The 14,505-nt window shown below is 40.8% G+C and overlaps 3 protein-coding genes across 6 annotated transcripts; all 3 read left to right on the plus strand.

Moving 5' to 3' along the window:
- Positions 1-88: 88 nt before the first annotated feature.
- On the plus strand, positions 89-1,668 carry LOC108601448 (lipase 3). The gene is made up of 3 exons (XM_017989346.1): positions 89-244; positions 299-1,021; positions 1,088-1,668. The coding sequence occupies exons 1-3, from the start codon at positions 89-91 to the stop codon at positions 1,475-1,477; spliced, it is 1,269 nt and encodes a 422-aa protein (XP_017844835.1). The 3' UTR covers positions 1,478-1,668.
- A 2,311-nt stretch (positions 1,669-3,979) lies between these two features.
- LOC108603647 (sodium-coupled monocarboxylate transporter 1) lies at positions 3,980-14,487 on the plus strand. Of its 4 annotated transcripts, XM_017992612.2 has the most exons (10): positions 3,980-4,900; positions 5,874-6,033; positions 8,495-8,560; positions 8,617-8,668; positions 8,725-8,792; positions 8,849-9,003; positions 9,062-9,311; positions 9,365-9,745; positions 9,799-9,971; positions 10,026-10,321. In XM_017992612.2, the coding sequence occupies exons 1-10, from the start codon at positions 4,368-4,370 to the stop codon at positions 10,252-10,254; spliced, it is 2,067 nt and encodes a 688-aa protein (XP_017848101.1). In that variant the 5' UTR covers positions 3,980-4,367; the 3' UTR covers positions 10,255-10,321. The 4 variants fall into 4 exon arrangements, with proteins under 4 accessions (XP_017848101.1, XP_017848103.1, XP_017848100.1 ...); XM_017992614.2 differs by lacking the exon at positions 8,495-8,560; XM_017992611.1 differs by lacking the exons at positions 8,495-8,560; positions 8,617-8,668; positions 8,725-8,792; ... (3 more) ...; positions 9,799-9,971; positions 10,026-10,321 and adding exons at positions 6,402-6,467; positions 6,525-6,576; positions 6,636-6,858; ... (2 more) ...; positions 7,664-7,845; positions 7,901-8,339.
- On the plus strand, positions 10,724-12,182 carry LOC108603650 (sodium-coupled monocarboxylate transporter 2-like). The gene is made up of 5 exons (XM_017992617.1): positions 10,724-10,902; positions 10,961-11,210; positions 11,278-11,658; positions 11,716-11,885; positions 11,944-12,182. The coding sequence occupies exons 1-5, from the start codon at positions 10,796-10,798 to the stop codon at positions 12,164-12,166; spliced, it is 1,131 nt and encodes a 376-aa protein (XP_017848106.1). The 5' UTR covers positions 10,724-10,795; the 3' UTR covers positions 12,167-12,182.
- Positions 14,488-14,505: the final 18 nt, after the last annotated feature.

Raw genomic sequence — 14,505 nt, forward strand, 5'->3', positions numbered from 1 at the left:
CACAAAGCCACCAAAATACTTAAAGATAATGCTACAAAAACTAAAGTCGCTTGAGTGCCAACTGCAGTCAAAGTTTAAACGTTTAACAATGCAGTACAAATTAATTTTGGCTTTAATATTTTTATTCGGATATGTGTGGTCCGTACAAACGGCAGCTGTAGATGTAGCTCCAGTCGATATAGACTTTTATAAGCTCTACAATGATCCTGATGCACATTTAGCGTTTAGAGAACGCAGGACAACTGTAAGCTTTAAGGCCTTGCAATAATTGTTACAAACTCAAAAGGTTTTAATATAGCGCGACCGCATGGCTGCTCATGGTTATCCTGCGGAACATCATCATGTTGTCACTGAGGACGGCTATATCCTAGGCATTTTTCGCATACCTTACTCGCATAAGCTGAAGAATCAAGACAAGAAGCGTCCTGTGGTGCTGATTCAGCATGGACTATTTAGTTGCTCGGATGCCTGGATACTCAGCGGCCCAAATGATGCTTTGCCTTATCTGCTGGCTGATGCAGGTTTCGATGTATGGATTGGCAATGCGCGTGGCACAACTTATTCGCGCAATCACACCACACTCTCCACACAGCATCCTTACTTTTGGCGCTTCGACTGGCATGAGATTGGTGTCTACGATATGTCGGCGATGATTGATTATGCTTTGAAGACCAATGGACAGGGACAAAAAAGTTTACACTACGTCGGTCACTCTCAAGGCACAACTGTTTACTTTGCGCTGATGTCAACTGTTCCCGAATATAACAAAAAGATTAAAACAGCAAACTTGTTTGCTCCCATTGCCATTATGAAAAATATGAGAAATAAGTTGGTACGCAAGGCTGCGCCATATCTAGGACATCACAATACCTATTCGCTGTTATTCTCCTCCCAAGAGTTTATACCACACAACAGTTTCATATCTATTATGTTCTTCAACTTGTGCGAACCAGATTTGAATTTCCGTATAGTCTGTAACAATGTTGTAGGCAGACTTTACGATGCTAATCGCGTGAATATGGTAATGCATATCATAATCATTTATATATATATTTTTTTAATAATACACATATGTACATTTTATTAGACTGCAATGCCCGAGGGTATGGCCACACATCCAGCTGGCTGCTCTACCAATCAAATTCTGCACTATCTGCAAGAGCAGCAATCAGGACATTTCCGCCAGTACGATCATGGTCCTGCAAAGAATCTACTAGTTTACAAATCCGAGCAGCCACCAGACTATCCTGTAGAGAAAATAACCTCAGAGTTGCATATGTGGTACTCGGATAATGATATTATGGCTGCGGTAGAAGATGTTTTAGCTTTGGCCAAACGCCTGCCAAATCATAAGCTTTATCACATGGAGGATCCTGACTGGGATCATGGTGACTTTGCACTCAACAAAGACGTCCGTAAATATCTTAATGAGCCCGTCATAGAGATAATGCTAAAATATGAAGAGGCTCATAACTGATTAGTGTAGTTTGTGCTAATCAAGTTATTTAATCTATGATTAAATTTAGAATATAGGTAAGCGCGTATTACTGATTAGTTTGTTTGTTTTGCTAGTTAATCTTGATATTAATAAGTCAGCAATGAAAAAATTTGCTGGAGGTATAAGATAAGTAAAAGCGTTAAATAATGTTAATAATAGTACTTAATCAAAGGAAGTAATTAAAATTTGAACAGCAAACTTTATTGTGTGTTAAACAACAAGCAATAAATGTGAAGATTTGTTTATCAATCAATCTAAAAAGTTATAAACTTGTAATTAACATACAAACCTTTTATACACTTGAGCATCTTTAGATTGTGATCCATTGACCCGAAGGAAACCAAACAGTCAACGTTTGCAAATTATGATCCTTGCTGGAATATTCTGGGTTACATTTTCAAAGGAAAATTCTTGCCTTACACATACCCATACAAAAATAGAAGCAGTTCAATTCACATTCACTGCTGGCACCAAAGTAAATAAAAAAAAATGAAACGAAAATTACAACACTGAGGCGAGCAAGTTCAAGGCCAGCAATTGGCTTCTATATGCCAAAAGGGTGTCCTTTGCCTGACTTGGCTTCTATGAACGTTACTTATATAAGCTTAATTGGTTTCAATTAACGTGCAAGCATTGCAAATGTCTGCATGCATTCATTTTCACAAATCTTTGTATGTATATTAATTGATGCTGAGCTCGTAAGAATATCCTGTGCTTTACCTAGTTAGTCCAACCTAATCAATGAGCACTAAGTCTAGCATATAAAATATGGCGAGGCGTTTCCAGCTAAACACAATTGAGTTAACACAACTCATACACTAAAACTATGAGTTACCCAGTTTATATATAGCTTTGGCGCAGCACCCTCATTGTCTACGGGGGCAACGATTTTTTAAGTGAGTTTCCTTAAGCTAACAATTTAAGCGAGTGTTGATTATTTTTGGCGCACATCATAAAGTCAAAATGGTTGCGAATCGCAGACAAATTAAAAGGCCAAAAGCAAAGCTCGCTAACATATATACTATGTAGTATATATGCCGCACTATATAGACAGCGCACATTTCTTGGAACGTGTCAAGTGCGTTGAGTTTGCTTTTGACCTTTTTTTTTTGCATATGCTAAGCTGTTTACTTTAAGCATTTTTTACGCGCAGCATGCAGCCTTTTATTGTTTTGTATAGCATGGAAATAATTAAATTTTTACCAGCATTTTTTTGTACCTTTTACAACTTTTCGCCGTGCACTAAATTCATTAGATATTTAATTCCAGCTTGTTTTTAGTCGGCAATGATAACGGCAAGCAGATTTATGGAACTTAAAGCACGCAATTTAATTATTATTTTTATTGCATGTGCGTGTTTTAAATTGTTTGAGATAAAAATGTGGGCATGGAAATTAAAGAAAAGCATAACAATTCTCCAGGTAACTCAAATATTGCGTATACGCAAATTAAGGCAGCTTGTTTGGCTTCGAATTAAAGATGCGCACAAATTCTTTCAATTCTCGCATAGTTACATGCGTTAGGGCTTCAACTTGCCAATGATTTTAAATGTATTTAATTAGCGTAAACAGTTTGTGCAAACATAATTTATTGCGTCACATATGTGACGCGTCTAAATTTAGCTGCGCTTCAATATTTCCACATAGAATTAGCATAAATTGATGTACAAAGCGTGAGCGCATATGCGTTTTGCCTTTGTCCGTCCATTAAAGTGCTTTAGCTGCATAGTTGGAGCCAATCAAATACAAGTGCAAGTGTTGATGAGTCGACAATTGTCAGACTTATGCGACTGTTTACGACGGCTGCTTGAGTTTATCTCTGGCTTACATTTGTCTTTACGTAGGTGTTTTCTTAATGATTATTATCACGCATACGTCAGGCCACGATTAGCACCACTGTAAATAAATTTTCCGTGTTGTAAATAAATCTGAAGACGCTGCAAAATGCATTTACACTTCTCTTAAACTTTTCAACTATTTTAAAATAAAAATAGCAATAAATGTTTATTAATCCAAGCTTCAAATTACTTTATAGTTTTTCTAAGTAAAAACTATTTATTCAGAAAACTGCTACCAGTAGTCACTTGGGTGTAACTAGTTCAATCCAATCTTTAATATTTAAGCAACTGAAGCAATTAAAGCTGTAGAGTTTGCGCTTGCGGTTATAAATCTACTGCGGCTAGAAGAAAAAACTACAAAAAACACAGTCTTTGTGAATGATACCAGTTTACTATATATATAAATTTGTGTAGCCATAAAGCGTACAAATCTGAGCTGGAGCATTAAATGCCAGACACGCCAGCAAGTGGGGGTGTTTATTTTTATATATATTTATCCAATAAATATTATACCGCGACGCGCACTCATAAGATCTAGTATATGAATTATGAGCTAGTCTTTTTGATAAGCGCAACAGATCTTAAACTCGAGCTAGCTGCCAAGTTGCTGTTCATTTGTTCATTTAGTTTTGTGCTGCGGTTGCTGCGTTGCACTTGTATGAGCGCCTTGAACGGAAAAGTGTGACAAGGATCGCTGCTCTTTAATGAAGTGAATTAAAGTGAATATTAAAACATTAAGGAAAACTAAAACAAATCCGCAGCATACTAATTTAATCTACGTAGCGAATGGGCCAAGTTGAAAGTGCTGGCCATTAGTATAGCATAGTTGGCAACAGCTTAATGAAAATTCAAAGAAAACTGTAGCTCTCGTAGCTGTAAACTTTTGTGCGTGAGTGTGTGTGTGTGTGTGCGGAAAGACCTAATGTAAAAGCAATCAAAGCTGAACGCATTAAAGCAAAAAGTGCTCGAAAGCAACACGGCAGGAAGTCAATAAAAATAAACACATAAAACCAACTTGTGGTCTACAGAATTATGTCAACAACAACAACAGCAACGGCCACGTCGACGACGGCGCAAGTGCTGCAGGCAGCAACTACAACTACAACTATGACAGCTGATACAGCATCGACAGTGGGCCAAACAATGGCGCAGACAGTTCAGACCATAATTAGCAGCCTAGCCACCCCAACCACAACCCCAACAACAACAACATCATCAGGCACAGCTGAATTAACAACAACAACAACGACTACTACTACCAAATCACTAACGTCCGGCACCACGGAGAGACTCAGCGTGAAGGATTTAAGCAGCGCATTGCAACATTTTGGCATTGTTGATTATTTGGTTTTCATTGCCATGTTGGTGGTCTGCGCCGTAATTGGTTTCTATTTCGGTTTCATTGAGAAAAAGCAGAAAAGCAAAAATGGTCAAGTGCCCACTGATGATAAAGACGCTGCCGGCGCAGCTGGCGTTGAGGAGCGACGTGGCTCCGAAGCATTGGATTACTTGGTGGGTGGACGTAAAATGAAAGTGCTTCCTGTATCGCTATCACTGGTAGCTAGGTGAGTTAACGGCCAACACCCACATCCACCCACACTGCTTGCTAACCATATGTAAATGCGTATTTGTTGGCATACCGCAATTAATTGCCTTGACGTGGCATGGCAGCGGCTCGGAATACGTTAGTCAGGCAGTTAAGTCATTTGGCCTATAATTGAATTGCGCACGAGTTTGTTTCGTTAACTTAATCTTTATTGTCAATAAAAGAAAAATAAGGAAGAGTGCTGCAGTTAATTTAATTTTTTCTCTCACAGTGCGTATACGCAATTCAGCAACAAAAGCTTAATAATAATTTCAACGGTTACCAGATATTTACACTCAATAATATAATCAGTGTCTGGGTCAAGTTGATTGTGCACTGCTGCTTGCGGAACTTTCAGTTTGTAGCATAAATACAATTTAATGATGCCGCTGCCGCTGCCGCTGAACCTTGCAGCTAAGCCTGATTGAAGTTATTTAAACTTATGGCAGCCACAAACTCAAATTATTTGCCAAATTACTTTTCTTTTTAGCATTTCATTTTTGTGCGCGCGACTCAGACGAGCAGTGCGCTCGTCCTTGGTTATTCCAATGAGTGTTGCCGACCATTGGATTTAACACGTTTGGTCAAGCACCTTTCTGCTTTTTTTTTTTGTCTTGTTGCATTAATGACTGTGCTTGGGCGCTAGAGTCTGCTGCCACGTTCGGTCGCCAACTGTTTTGTGAGCCTTTTATTGTTATGTTATGCTGCTTGCTGTTATTGTTTGCATTTTTGAAACAAATTCGGGCAACGTGCTTTGAATTGCAATTATATTACGACTCGCAGTTCCTTCGCACTTGTTTGCGTTTATTTTTGTCGCATTATTGCTTTTTTTAAATTTATGAACTAGACTGCGTGCTGCCAGCAGCAAGTTGTCAGCAAGTTTTAATGGTTTTTATAGCATTGCTAATATATTTCATTAGAGCAACAATTAAAATGAATACATTTATTTACAGCTTTGTTTCGGGCATTTCGTTGCTGGGCACCTCAACGGAAATCTATGTATATGGCACTCAATATGCTTTTATACTTATAACGCTGGCTATATCTGGCGCTATATCTTGGTATATCTTTCTGCCTGTCTTTTGCAATCTACAGCTGACTTCCACTTATGAGGTAAGTTGAGCGTTCTATAAACTCAATTTTATTGCACGTTGCACAACAATTGTTATCTAATTTCGTATCAACGTAGCGTTCAGTAGCGTTTGTATAACTTGTTTAAGCTTAAGCTAACTGCCAGTTATTTAATGTGTGCAATGCACTGTGAATTTCTTTTCCAATTCGTTTGCATGACTCGTTCTGCGGAAAAAATATTTCTAAATAACAAGCATTGGCCATGTACAAAGCCAAATGCAGCAATAGCTACGTACAACATGGCGTATGTGTAATATGTATTTAAGCATACGCCAGCTTGTAAAGCAAGTTATGCGCTTGTGTTATGTTTTTGTGAAATGAAAAATTACGTCGCAAAAAAATATTTACAGTACTTTGAACTGCGCTTTAGTAAGTCCGTGCGTTTTGTGGCATCGACGCTCTTCTCCATTACCACTGTAAGTACACGAAACGTATTTAATTGGCATAAACTGACTAATTAGCGCGCTATCTAGTTGATCTGGCTGCCGATTGTGATCTATGTGCCCGCACTGGCGTTCAATCAGGGTAAGTCAATAGCCAAGCTCGCCTTGGGGCATTTTACACGTTTGGTCGTTTGGTTACAGTGACTGGCATAAATGTGCACATTATCACGCCATTGGTGTGCATTGTTTGCATATTTTACACGACTGTGGGCGGACTGAAGGCTGTCGTCTGGACGGATGTCATACAAACCGTAATTATGGTGGGCGCCATATTCTTTATTGTGATTAAGGGCACCATAGATGTGGGCGGATTAGATGTGGTCATGCAGCGTAATCGTGACAGTGGACGGCTTGAGTTTCCAGCGTATGTTGTAATTGGCTTAAGTGGATTTGTTGCAATATTTCAGCTAAATTGTTTGCCAACAGTTTGACCTTTGATCCCAAAGTACGCATGTCTATATTTGGCGTATTCTTGGGCTACATGGCGCACTCCTCTTTTCAATTGGGCTGCAATCAGATTATAACACAGCGCTATCTATCACTGCCCAACACAAAGGCCATGGGCCAGGCAGCCATTATATTTATAGGCGGTCTGGTGCTGCTGCACATTATCTGCTTCTATAATGGCTTGCTGCTATTTGCCAGCTACTACGATTGCGATCCATTGACTACACAGGTTTGTTTACACATTAAGCACTAGAGCATATTTGATAAACTGTTTGTTGCAGCTGGCTAAGGCAAAGGATCAGCTAGTGCCCATGCTGGTAATGGACACGTTGCGTGATTTTCCAGGCGTGCCTGGAATGTTTGTTGCGGGTGTTTTTAGCGCTGCGCTTAGCTCGCTTTCAACAGGGCTCAATTCCATGGCCGCTGTTATACTGGAGGACTACATCAAGCCGTTAAGCAGCAAGCCCTTGTCTAACAAACAAACCGCACTCATCATGCGTCTTTGTACTGTCATAATTGGCGTTATCAGCGTTGCATTAGTCTTTGTGGTGGAGCGCATGGGCACACATGTTATGCACATGTGCATAACGCTCTTATCCTTGTGTCAAGGACCCTTGCTAACTCTATTTATAGCGGGCTTGCTTTGCCCGCGCATTAATAGCAAAGTTTGTACACGCTTTTAATTTATAAATAATTGTATAACGAGCTCTGTTTTTTTTTAGAGCGCACTTTTGGGCGCCGCATGCTCTGCGGTTTTTATATGCTGGCTGTGTCTGAATGCGCAGCTCAGCGGCGAGTTGTACTACGAGCCCAAGCCCGTCAGCACTGCGGGCTGTGATTATGATTTCGAGCCACTGCCCACATCAACGCCCGCGAACTCCACTGTCCATGCTGCTGCAGAGGCGTAAGTAGCTGACATTGGCGCTCATTTGTAAACAACTAACATGGCGAACTTACAGCTCGTTTAGCTTTCTGCAGCAAATATTTCATATATCCTTTATGTACTATACGCTCTTTGCCACCATTGTGGGCGTTGTCTGTAGCTGGCTAGCGAGCTACTTGTTTGGACGCGTTGAGCTGGCGGATGTGAATACGGAGCTGCTAGCGCCCTGCATGCGACGTTTTTATAGCAATCGCTATGCCAGCGTGCAGCTGGATGAGAGCATGTTCAAGTCCGAAGAGGCACAAAAATCTTAAATATGTAGGAACTACCTCAATATTGTACTTGCAAATAAAAGCTGTGATTAAGCATACGCCATGTGTTTCAATTGAATGTTGGTAATGTGTATTACAGTTGAACTATGTGTGTATTATATTCATAGGTCAAACGCAGTGTTTCAATAGAACTTTCCTAATGTGTATTATATGTGTACAACGTTACGTATACGTCATGCATTTCACTTGAATTAATCTAATGTGCTTCGTATTCATATGCTAGTGTTCGTTTTTTTTTATGTTGAATTCTAACTAACATACAGCACGTATAGCACGATTGGATTTTGCATGTTTTGCTTTGTATTTGTCAACATTTTCATAGAGATTTGTTTGCTTAGTATTTTGAACTGCGCTATGGTGCTGGCATACGCAACTTTGGCTCCGCGCTGTTCATTGTGGGCATTGTAAGTATTCAATGTGGATAGCCTACGCCAGCAGCTAATACTTTTATGTTTTCTAGATGCTTTGGCTGCCCGTTGCTTTATATGTACCTGCCATAACCTACAGTCAAGGTGAGTTGCAGTTCGGTCGCCTTTAGCAATAAATATGCTAATATTTAATATTACAGTGACTGGCACCAGCATACACGTAATTACGCCAATTGTTTGTATCATTTGCACTTTCTATACGTGTGTGGTAAGTTTACTTGATGTTGCAGCAGACCACAAACATATGTATTGTTTAAATTGCAGGGCGGACTGAAGGCGGTTATATGGACAGATGTCATACAGAGCTTCGTTATGTACGGTTCTATATTGACTGTGTGCATTAAGGGTACGTATGATGTGGGCGGCTTGGGCGTGGTGCTGCAACGTAATAATGATAGTGGTCGGCTTAATGTGCCAGAGTAAGTGCAGCAGCTTCATAACTTGTTAGCATTAATATGCAAATTGACTTGTTGACAGCTGGACTTGGGATCCCACTGTGCGTCTATCTATGCTGTCGGTTATTGTGGGCGGCACTTTGCATAAGATACAATCATCCGATGTCAATCAGGTATCCATACAACGCTTTCTATCGTTGCCCAGCTATAAGCATGCCAAGCAATCCATGTTGCTCTTCACGCTGCTGCTGATCTTTTTGCTCAGCTGCTGCTCCTATATGGGCCTGGTAACTTACGCTGTCTACCATGACTGCGATCCCCTTAGCACCAAGGTAAGCTAGCTAGCTCTATTGCTATAAGTTCTGTTTATAATTCTTGCTTATAGCGTGCTCAAGCCAGCGATCAGCTGCCTACATTGCTTATGATGCGCACGCTGGGCGGACTGCCTGGTTTGCCAGGACTTTTTGTCTCTGGCGTATTTAGCGCTGCATTGAGCTCCCTTTCCACTGGGCTCAACTCAATGGCTTGCGTTATTTCGCAGGACGTTGTGCGCCCTTTGCTGAAAAAACCCTTAAGCGAGCGGCAAACGTCACTCTTACTGCGCGCCATCGTCGTGTTCTTTGGCTTATCCTGCATTGGTCTGGTCGGCATTGTCGAAAAACTAGGCATGGTTGTACAGCTCGCAACAATGACTTCTGCCGTTTCCATGGGTCCACTGCTGGGTATTTACGCAATGGGCGTCTGTCTGCCTTGGATCAATGGCAAGGTAAGCTCGTAAGCTTACTTTGGATTTGCCTAAGCAGCTTGCGCTTATTTCAGAGCGTGTTGACGGGCAGCTTGGTTTCCTTTGTGGCGCTCGGCTGGATTTGCTTCAAGGCGCAGCTGGCACAAATGCACGGCGAAATACGCTATCCCAAAATGCCTGTAAGCGTGGCAGGCTGTGATTATGAGTATGACAATGCTACAGTTTGGCGCAGCATAAATGAATATAGGTTAATACGGTCAACTGTAAGCGTGCAACTTTAATTCATTTCTTACTTTCGCAGCGCTTCAACGGATCGCAATCTGTATCATTTGTCTTTCTTTTGGTACACTGCGCTGGGCAGCGTCATTTGCACAGTGGTAGCTATTCTAGCTAGCTTCGTATTTGGCTGGCAGGATGTAAGCCAAATGGATCCTGCCTTGGTGACGCCTTGCATGCGTCGCTTTCTGCCCAAAAAAGATTATGAAGCTGTTGACTTGGAAGAACTTTTTAAGCGCAAGGCGCAAGCTTAAACTTACACTTAGCACAATTTGTTTAATAAAGTCTAGCTACATTTGAAATGCATTTTAATTTTTGTTGTTTTTAGCGCAACGTGTATTGTAGGCTTGAATTATTTGATGCCTGACTTTAATCATATGCATTTATTTTAATTGCAGTATTTTGAAAGACGTTTCGACCGTCGCGTACGCATATTTGGCTCCTGCCTGTTTGTCTTAATGAATGTAAGTATTTTATTAAAGTTTACATTGGTATTAATATAATGAAATCTTTAAGATCCTTTGGCAACCCATTTGCATTTATGTGCCTGCCTTAACACTAAACCAAGGTAAGCTACAAAATATATAAAGTTTAAGAGAACTTTTAGTCACACTTGCTTTCAAATAGTTTCAGGCTTGAGCGTTAATAAAATTGTGCCCATAACCAGCTTGCTATGCATAGTTTACACCAGCATTGTAAGTAGCCAGCTTAATATTTAACTTTTGCTGTCTATAACGCATAACACAGGGCGGCATTAAAGGCGTCATTTGGACTGATGTAATACAAGGCCTAGTTATGGTTGGTTCCTTGGGCTTTGTTATAATCAAGGGCACCTACGATCTGGGCGGCTTGGCGGTTGTGCTAGAACGTAATCGTCAATTTGATCGTTTGGTGGCACCAGAGTAAGTATAAGCAGCTGCAATAAAATGTTTATAACACAGCAGCTTTGTGCTTGCACAGTATGACATTTGATCCAACAGTGCGTATGGGTTTTCTGGCGCTGTTTGTGGGTGGCGCCTTCTTCAAAATGCAGGCCAATTGCATTAATCAAACAGCGGTGCAACGCTTTATGACGTTGCCCAATTTAAAAGCAGTCAGGCAAACGCTTGTGCTGTCACTACTTGGCTTCATATTGGTTATGGCCATGTGCATTTATGTGGGCATCTTGGCCTTTGCAGAATACTATCACTGTGATCCCATCACCACTGGCGTAAGCATGTTAACGCATTGTCTTAATAGCAATTACAGTTGAAGTTTTTGTTAATTTATGACTGCAGCTTGCACGTGCCAAGGATCAGGTGATACCCTTGTATGTAATGCAAAACGCTGGCGCTATACCAGGCGTGGTGGGCCTCTTTGTTGCCGGCGTCTTTAGCGCTGCGCTGAGCTCGCTCTCGACGGCGCTCAACTCGCTCTCCGCTGTGGTGCTCAAGGACTTTGTGGAGCCACATCGCAAGCAGCCTTTAAGCGAACGCCAGACTGCCTTTGTTATGAGAGCAGTTGTTGTCATCTTTGGCTTCATATCCATGGCCAGCGTACCCATTGTGCAGAAGCTCGGCAAGATTATGCAGCTTTCCTCCACAGTAGCTGCCATCACCTGCGGCCCACTGCTGGGCGCCTTCTCCGTCGGCATGCTATTGCCGTTTGTAAATACACAGGTGTTGTGCACAACAGACTTGCAACAAAAGCCTTTTGTTTAAACAACATACTTACAGAGTCTGCTGACGGGCATTACATTTGCCACTAGCTTCACTGCTTACATTGTGGTGCGTGCTCAGATTGCTTTAGCTACTGGGCAAATGACGTTTCCTACCAAACCCGTATCGGTGCAGGACTGTGACTACACCTTTGAGCTGCCTGTCAATTGGAATGCAACTAGCCAAGCGTATGTTAATGCATTATAGTTAACACAAGACTAACATGCTGCCTTTTTGTTTTTATAGCCATGCACAGAGTCCCAGTCTGCATGAAATATCCTTCCTATGGTACACATTCGTTGGTGCCTTGGGCACAGTTTTATGCGCACTGCTGGCCACACTCTACTTTGGCAAACAGGATGTGCGTCAAGTCGATAAGCAGCTCGTCACGCCTGTGCTGCATAAGTATTGGTATGGCCGCTATGAAAGCATAGCCCAGCAGGATATAGAGCTGGAGCCTATAGAATAAACTGAAAAATTTTAATTGCAAATAAATGTAAATGAAAGTTTAGCAAAGGCTGTTTAATTTTAGCTTGTAATGTCTTTAGTATTGAATTTATTAACTTTTGCAGCCTTGAACAATTTTGTTTAATTTCAGTACTTTGAAAGACGCTTCAGTCGACGCATGCGTTTGTTTGGAGCTTCGCTCTATGTGCTCAAGGCGGTGAGTTTTATTCATAACTTGATTCAATATTTTTTAAAGCATTCAATTTTGATTTTGATGCTTCACAAATATATCTCTTGTTTGTTTGCTTATTGTATTTATGCTTATTATATAATAATTTCTACGCGAGCTTAGCGTGGTATAAATCAGCCAAATCTGATTTGATTTAACTGAAGTAGCGTGCTTCAAAGTTTAAAATTATAAAATATTAAAATAGCCTATAAAATCTGTAAATTAATTTTATCTAAAAATAAATAAACGCATGCTATGACATACATAGATAAAAATGTAAAATAGAAATTTCGTACATCAATAACCAAAGGCTCTGTTGCCCATCAAAAACAAAATCTGTATTATATATCAACAACTAATGGTTTATACTTATTTGTATTTTGTTTGCAACCCAAACATTGTTGTTCATTGTTTACTATTTAGTTTACAGGTTGGATATTTTCAATGCACCCCATACTCTACCAGTTTGGAATTAACTGTATAGTTTGTTTACTGTTTTGTTCATAGCTTAGTTAATATTTAATGTTAGCTCATTTTGTTTACTTATAATATTATACATAACATATATATTATTTTGCAGATAATTTGGCTGCCTATTGCAGTATATGTGCCGGCTTTGACTTTTAATCAAGCCAGTGGCGTTGGCGTACACACTATAACTCCCATTGTAGTCATCATTTGCACTTTTTATACCACTGTGGGTGGTGTCAAGGGCGTGGTGTGGACAGATGCTGTGCAAAGTGTTATTATGTATGGCTCGCTGGTGGTGATTATGATCAAAGGCACGTGGGATCTGGGCGGACTTGATGTGGTTTGGCAGCGTAACTTTCAAGGCGGTCGCCTCAATGCACCTGAGTATGCAGCTGTGAGCTGTGCTAAAAGCAATTATTAACTAATTTCTAATGTTTGTATAGAATTACTATGGATCCCACAGTGCGTTTGAGTGTTTTTGCAGTATTTGTGGGCGGCACATTCCTGAAGCTACAAAATACTTCCATTAATCAAGCAGCCGTGCAGCGCTTTATGTCTTTACCCTCATTGAAACATATCAAGAAAACACTCATTTACTTTAGCATTGGCCTAACGTTGCTCTATTTGGGCTGCGTCTATGTGGGTCTGGTGGCCTATGCTACGTACTACGACTGCGATCCCATGTCCACAGGTGTAAGTAGCGCGTGCTTAGCGTAGCTTAGTTTAATTTTATTTTCTTGCAGCTGGCTGGACGTCGAGATCAGCTGGTGCCTTTGCTAGTTATGCGTGTCTTGGGCGCTGTACCTGGACTGCCTGGACTGTTTGTTTCCGCTGTATTCAGCGCTGCGCTTAGTTCACTCTCCACATTGCTCAATTCACTCTCCGCTGTTATACTGGAGGACTTTGTTAAGCCCAAGATGCGCAACAAACGCATGACAGAACGCACTGTAGCCTGGACAATGCGCTTGGTAGTTGTTGTTTTTGGCATTAGCTCAATTTTTATGGTTTATGTAGTGGAGCACTTGGGCATGGTGCTGCAGCTGTCGGCCAGTCTGCAGTCAAGTCTGTATGGACCTATGTTGGGCATTTTTACGGTGGGCATGCTTATGCCCTGGGTAAATGAAAAGGTGAGCTTAATCTACTAGCCAACCAGTATTATATTTAAATTATTTGCACAGAGCATGTTTGTTAGCAGTATTGCTGCATTTGGTATTATGGCGTGGATTGCAGTTAATGCACAAATTGGCATTGTAACGGGCTCTATTCAACATACTAAGCTGCCTGTATCCGTGGAGCAGTGTGACTATGACTTTGATATAAGTCGCTATCTCAACTCCACAGCTGAGTAGTAAGTATGTTAAGCTCAATGCTGCATTTCTTATAGTTCTGCTGTTGCAGTGAACCACAGCAGCATAGATCGCTTTATCACATGTCCTTTTTGCTTTATACCTTGACTGGTTGCCTGTTAAATGTTATTGGCTCGAACTTGGCCAGCTTTGTTTTTGGCCGACAGGATGTCTATGCAGTTGATGAACAGCTACTGAGTCCATTTGTGCAGCGCATTTTACGTCGACATAAATATTATGCGCAGGTTGAATTAAAGCATGTGCCCAAGGCTAATTAATTAACATAGCTATAATTAATTGCACCCATTCTCGCGT

This window comes from Drosophila busckii, chromosome 3R (genome assembly GCF_011750605.1).
Source record: "Drosophila busckii strain San Diego stock center, stock number 13000-0081.31 chromosome 3R, ASM1175060v1, whole genome shotgun sequence".
Lineage (NCBI taxonomy): Eukaryota > Metazoa > Arthropoda > Insecta > Diptera > Drosophilidae > Drosophila > Drosophila busckii.

Bases quoted from the DNA above. Each gene is read 5' to 3' on its own strand.
- LOC108603647 (XM_017992611.1), top strand. From the start codon at position 4,368: ATGTCAACAACAACAACAGCAACGGCCACGTCGACGACGGCGCAAGTG. The intron at 6,468-6,524 runs GTAAGTACACGA...CGCGCTATCTAG, and splicing joins CGCTCTTCTCCATTACCACT to TTGATCTGGCTGCCGATTGT. The intron at 7,171-7,222 runs GTTTGTTTACAC...TGTTTGTTGCAG, and splicing joins GCGATCCATTGACTACACAG to CTGGCTAAGGCAAAGGATCA.
- LOC108601448 (XM_017989346.1), top strand. From the start codon at position 89: ATGCAGTACAAATTAATTTTGGCTTTAATATTTTTATTCGGATATGTG. The intron at 245-298 runs GTAAGCTTTAAG...GTTTTAATATAG, and splicing joins TTAGAGAACGCAGGACAACT to CGCGACCGCATGGCTGCTCA. The intron at 1,022-1,087 runs GTAATGCATATC...ACATTTTATTAG, and splicing joins ATGCTAATCGCGTGAATATG to ACTGCAATGCCCGAGGGTAT.
- LOC108603650 (XM_017992617.1), top strand. From the start codon at position 10,796: ATGGTTGGTTCCTTGGGCTTTGTTATAATCAAGGGCACCTACGATCTG. The intron at 11,211-11,277 runs GTAAGCATGTTA...TTATGACTGCAG, and splicing joins GTGATCCCATCACCACTGGC to CTTGCACGTGCCAAGGATCA. The intron at 11,886-11,943 runs GTATGTTAATGC...TTGTTTTTATAG, and splicing joins TGGAATGCAACTAGCCAAGC to CCATGCACAGAGTCCCAGTC.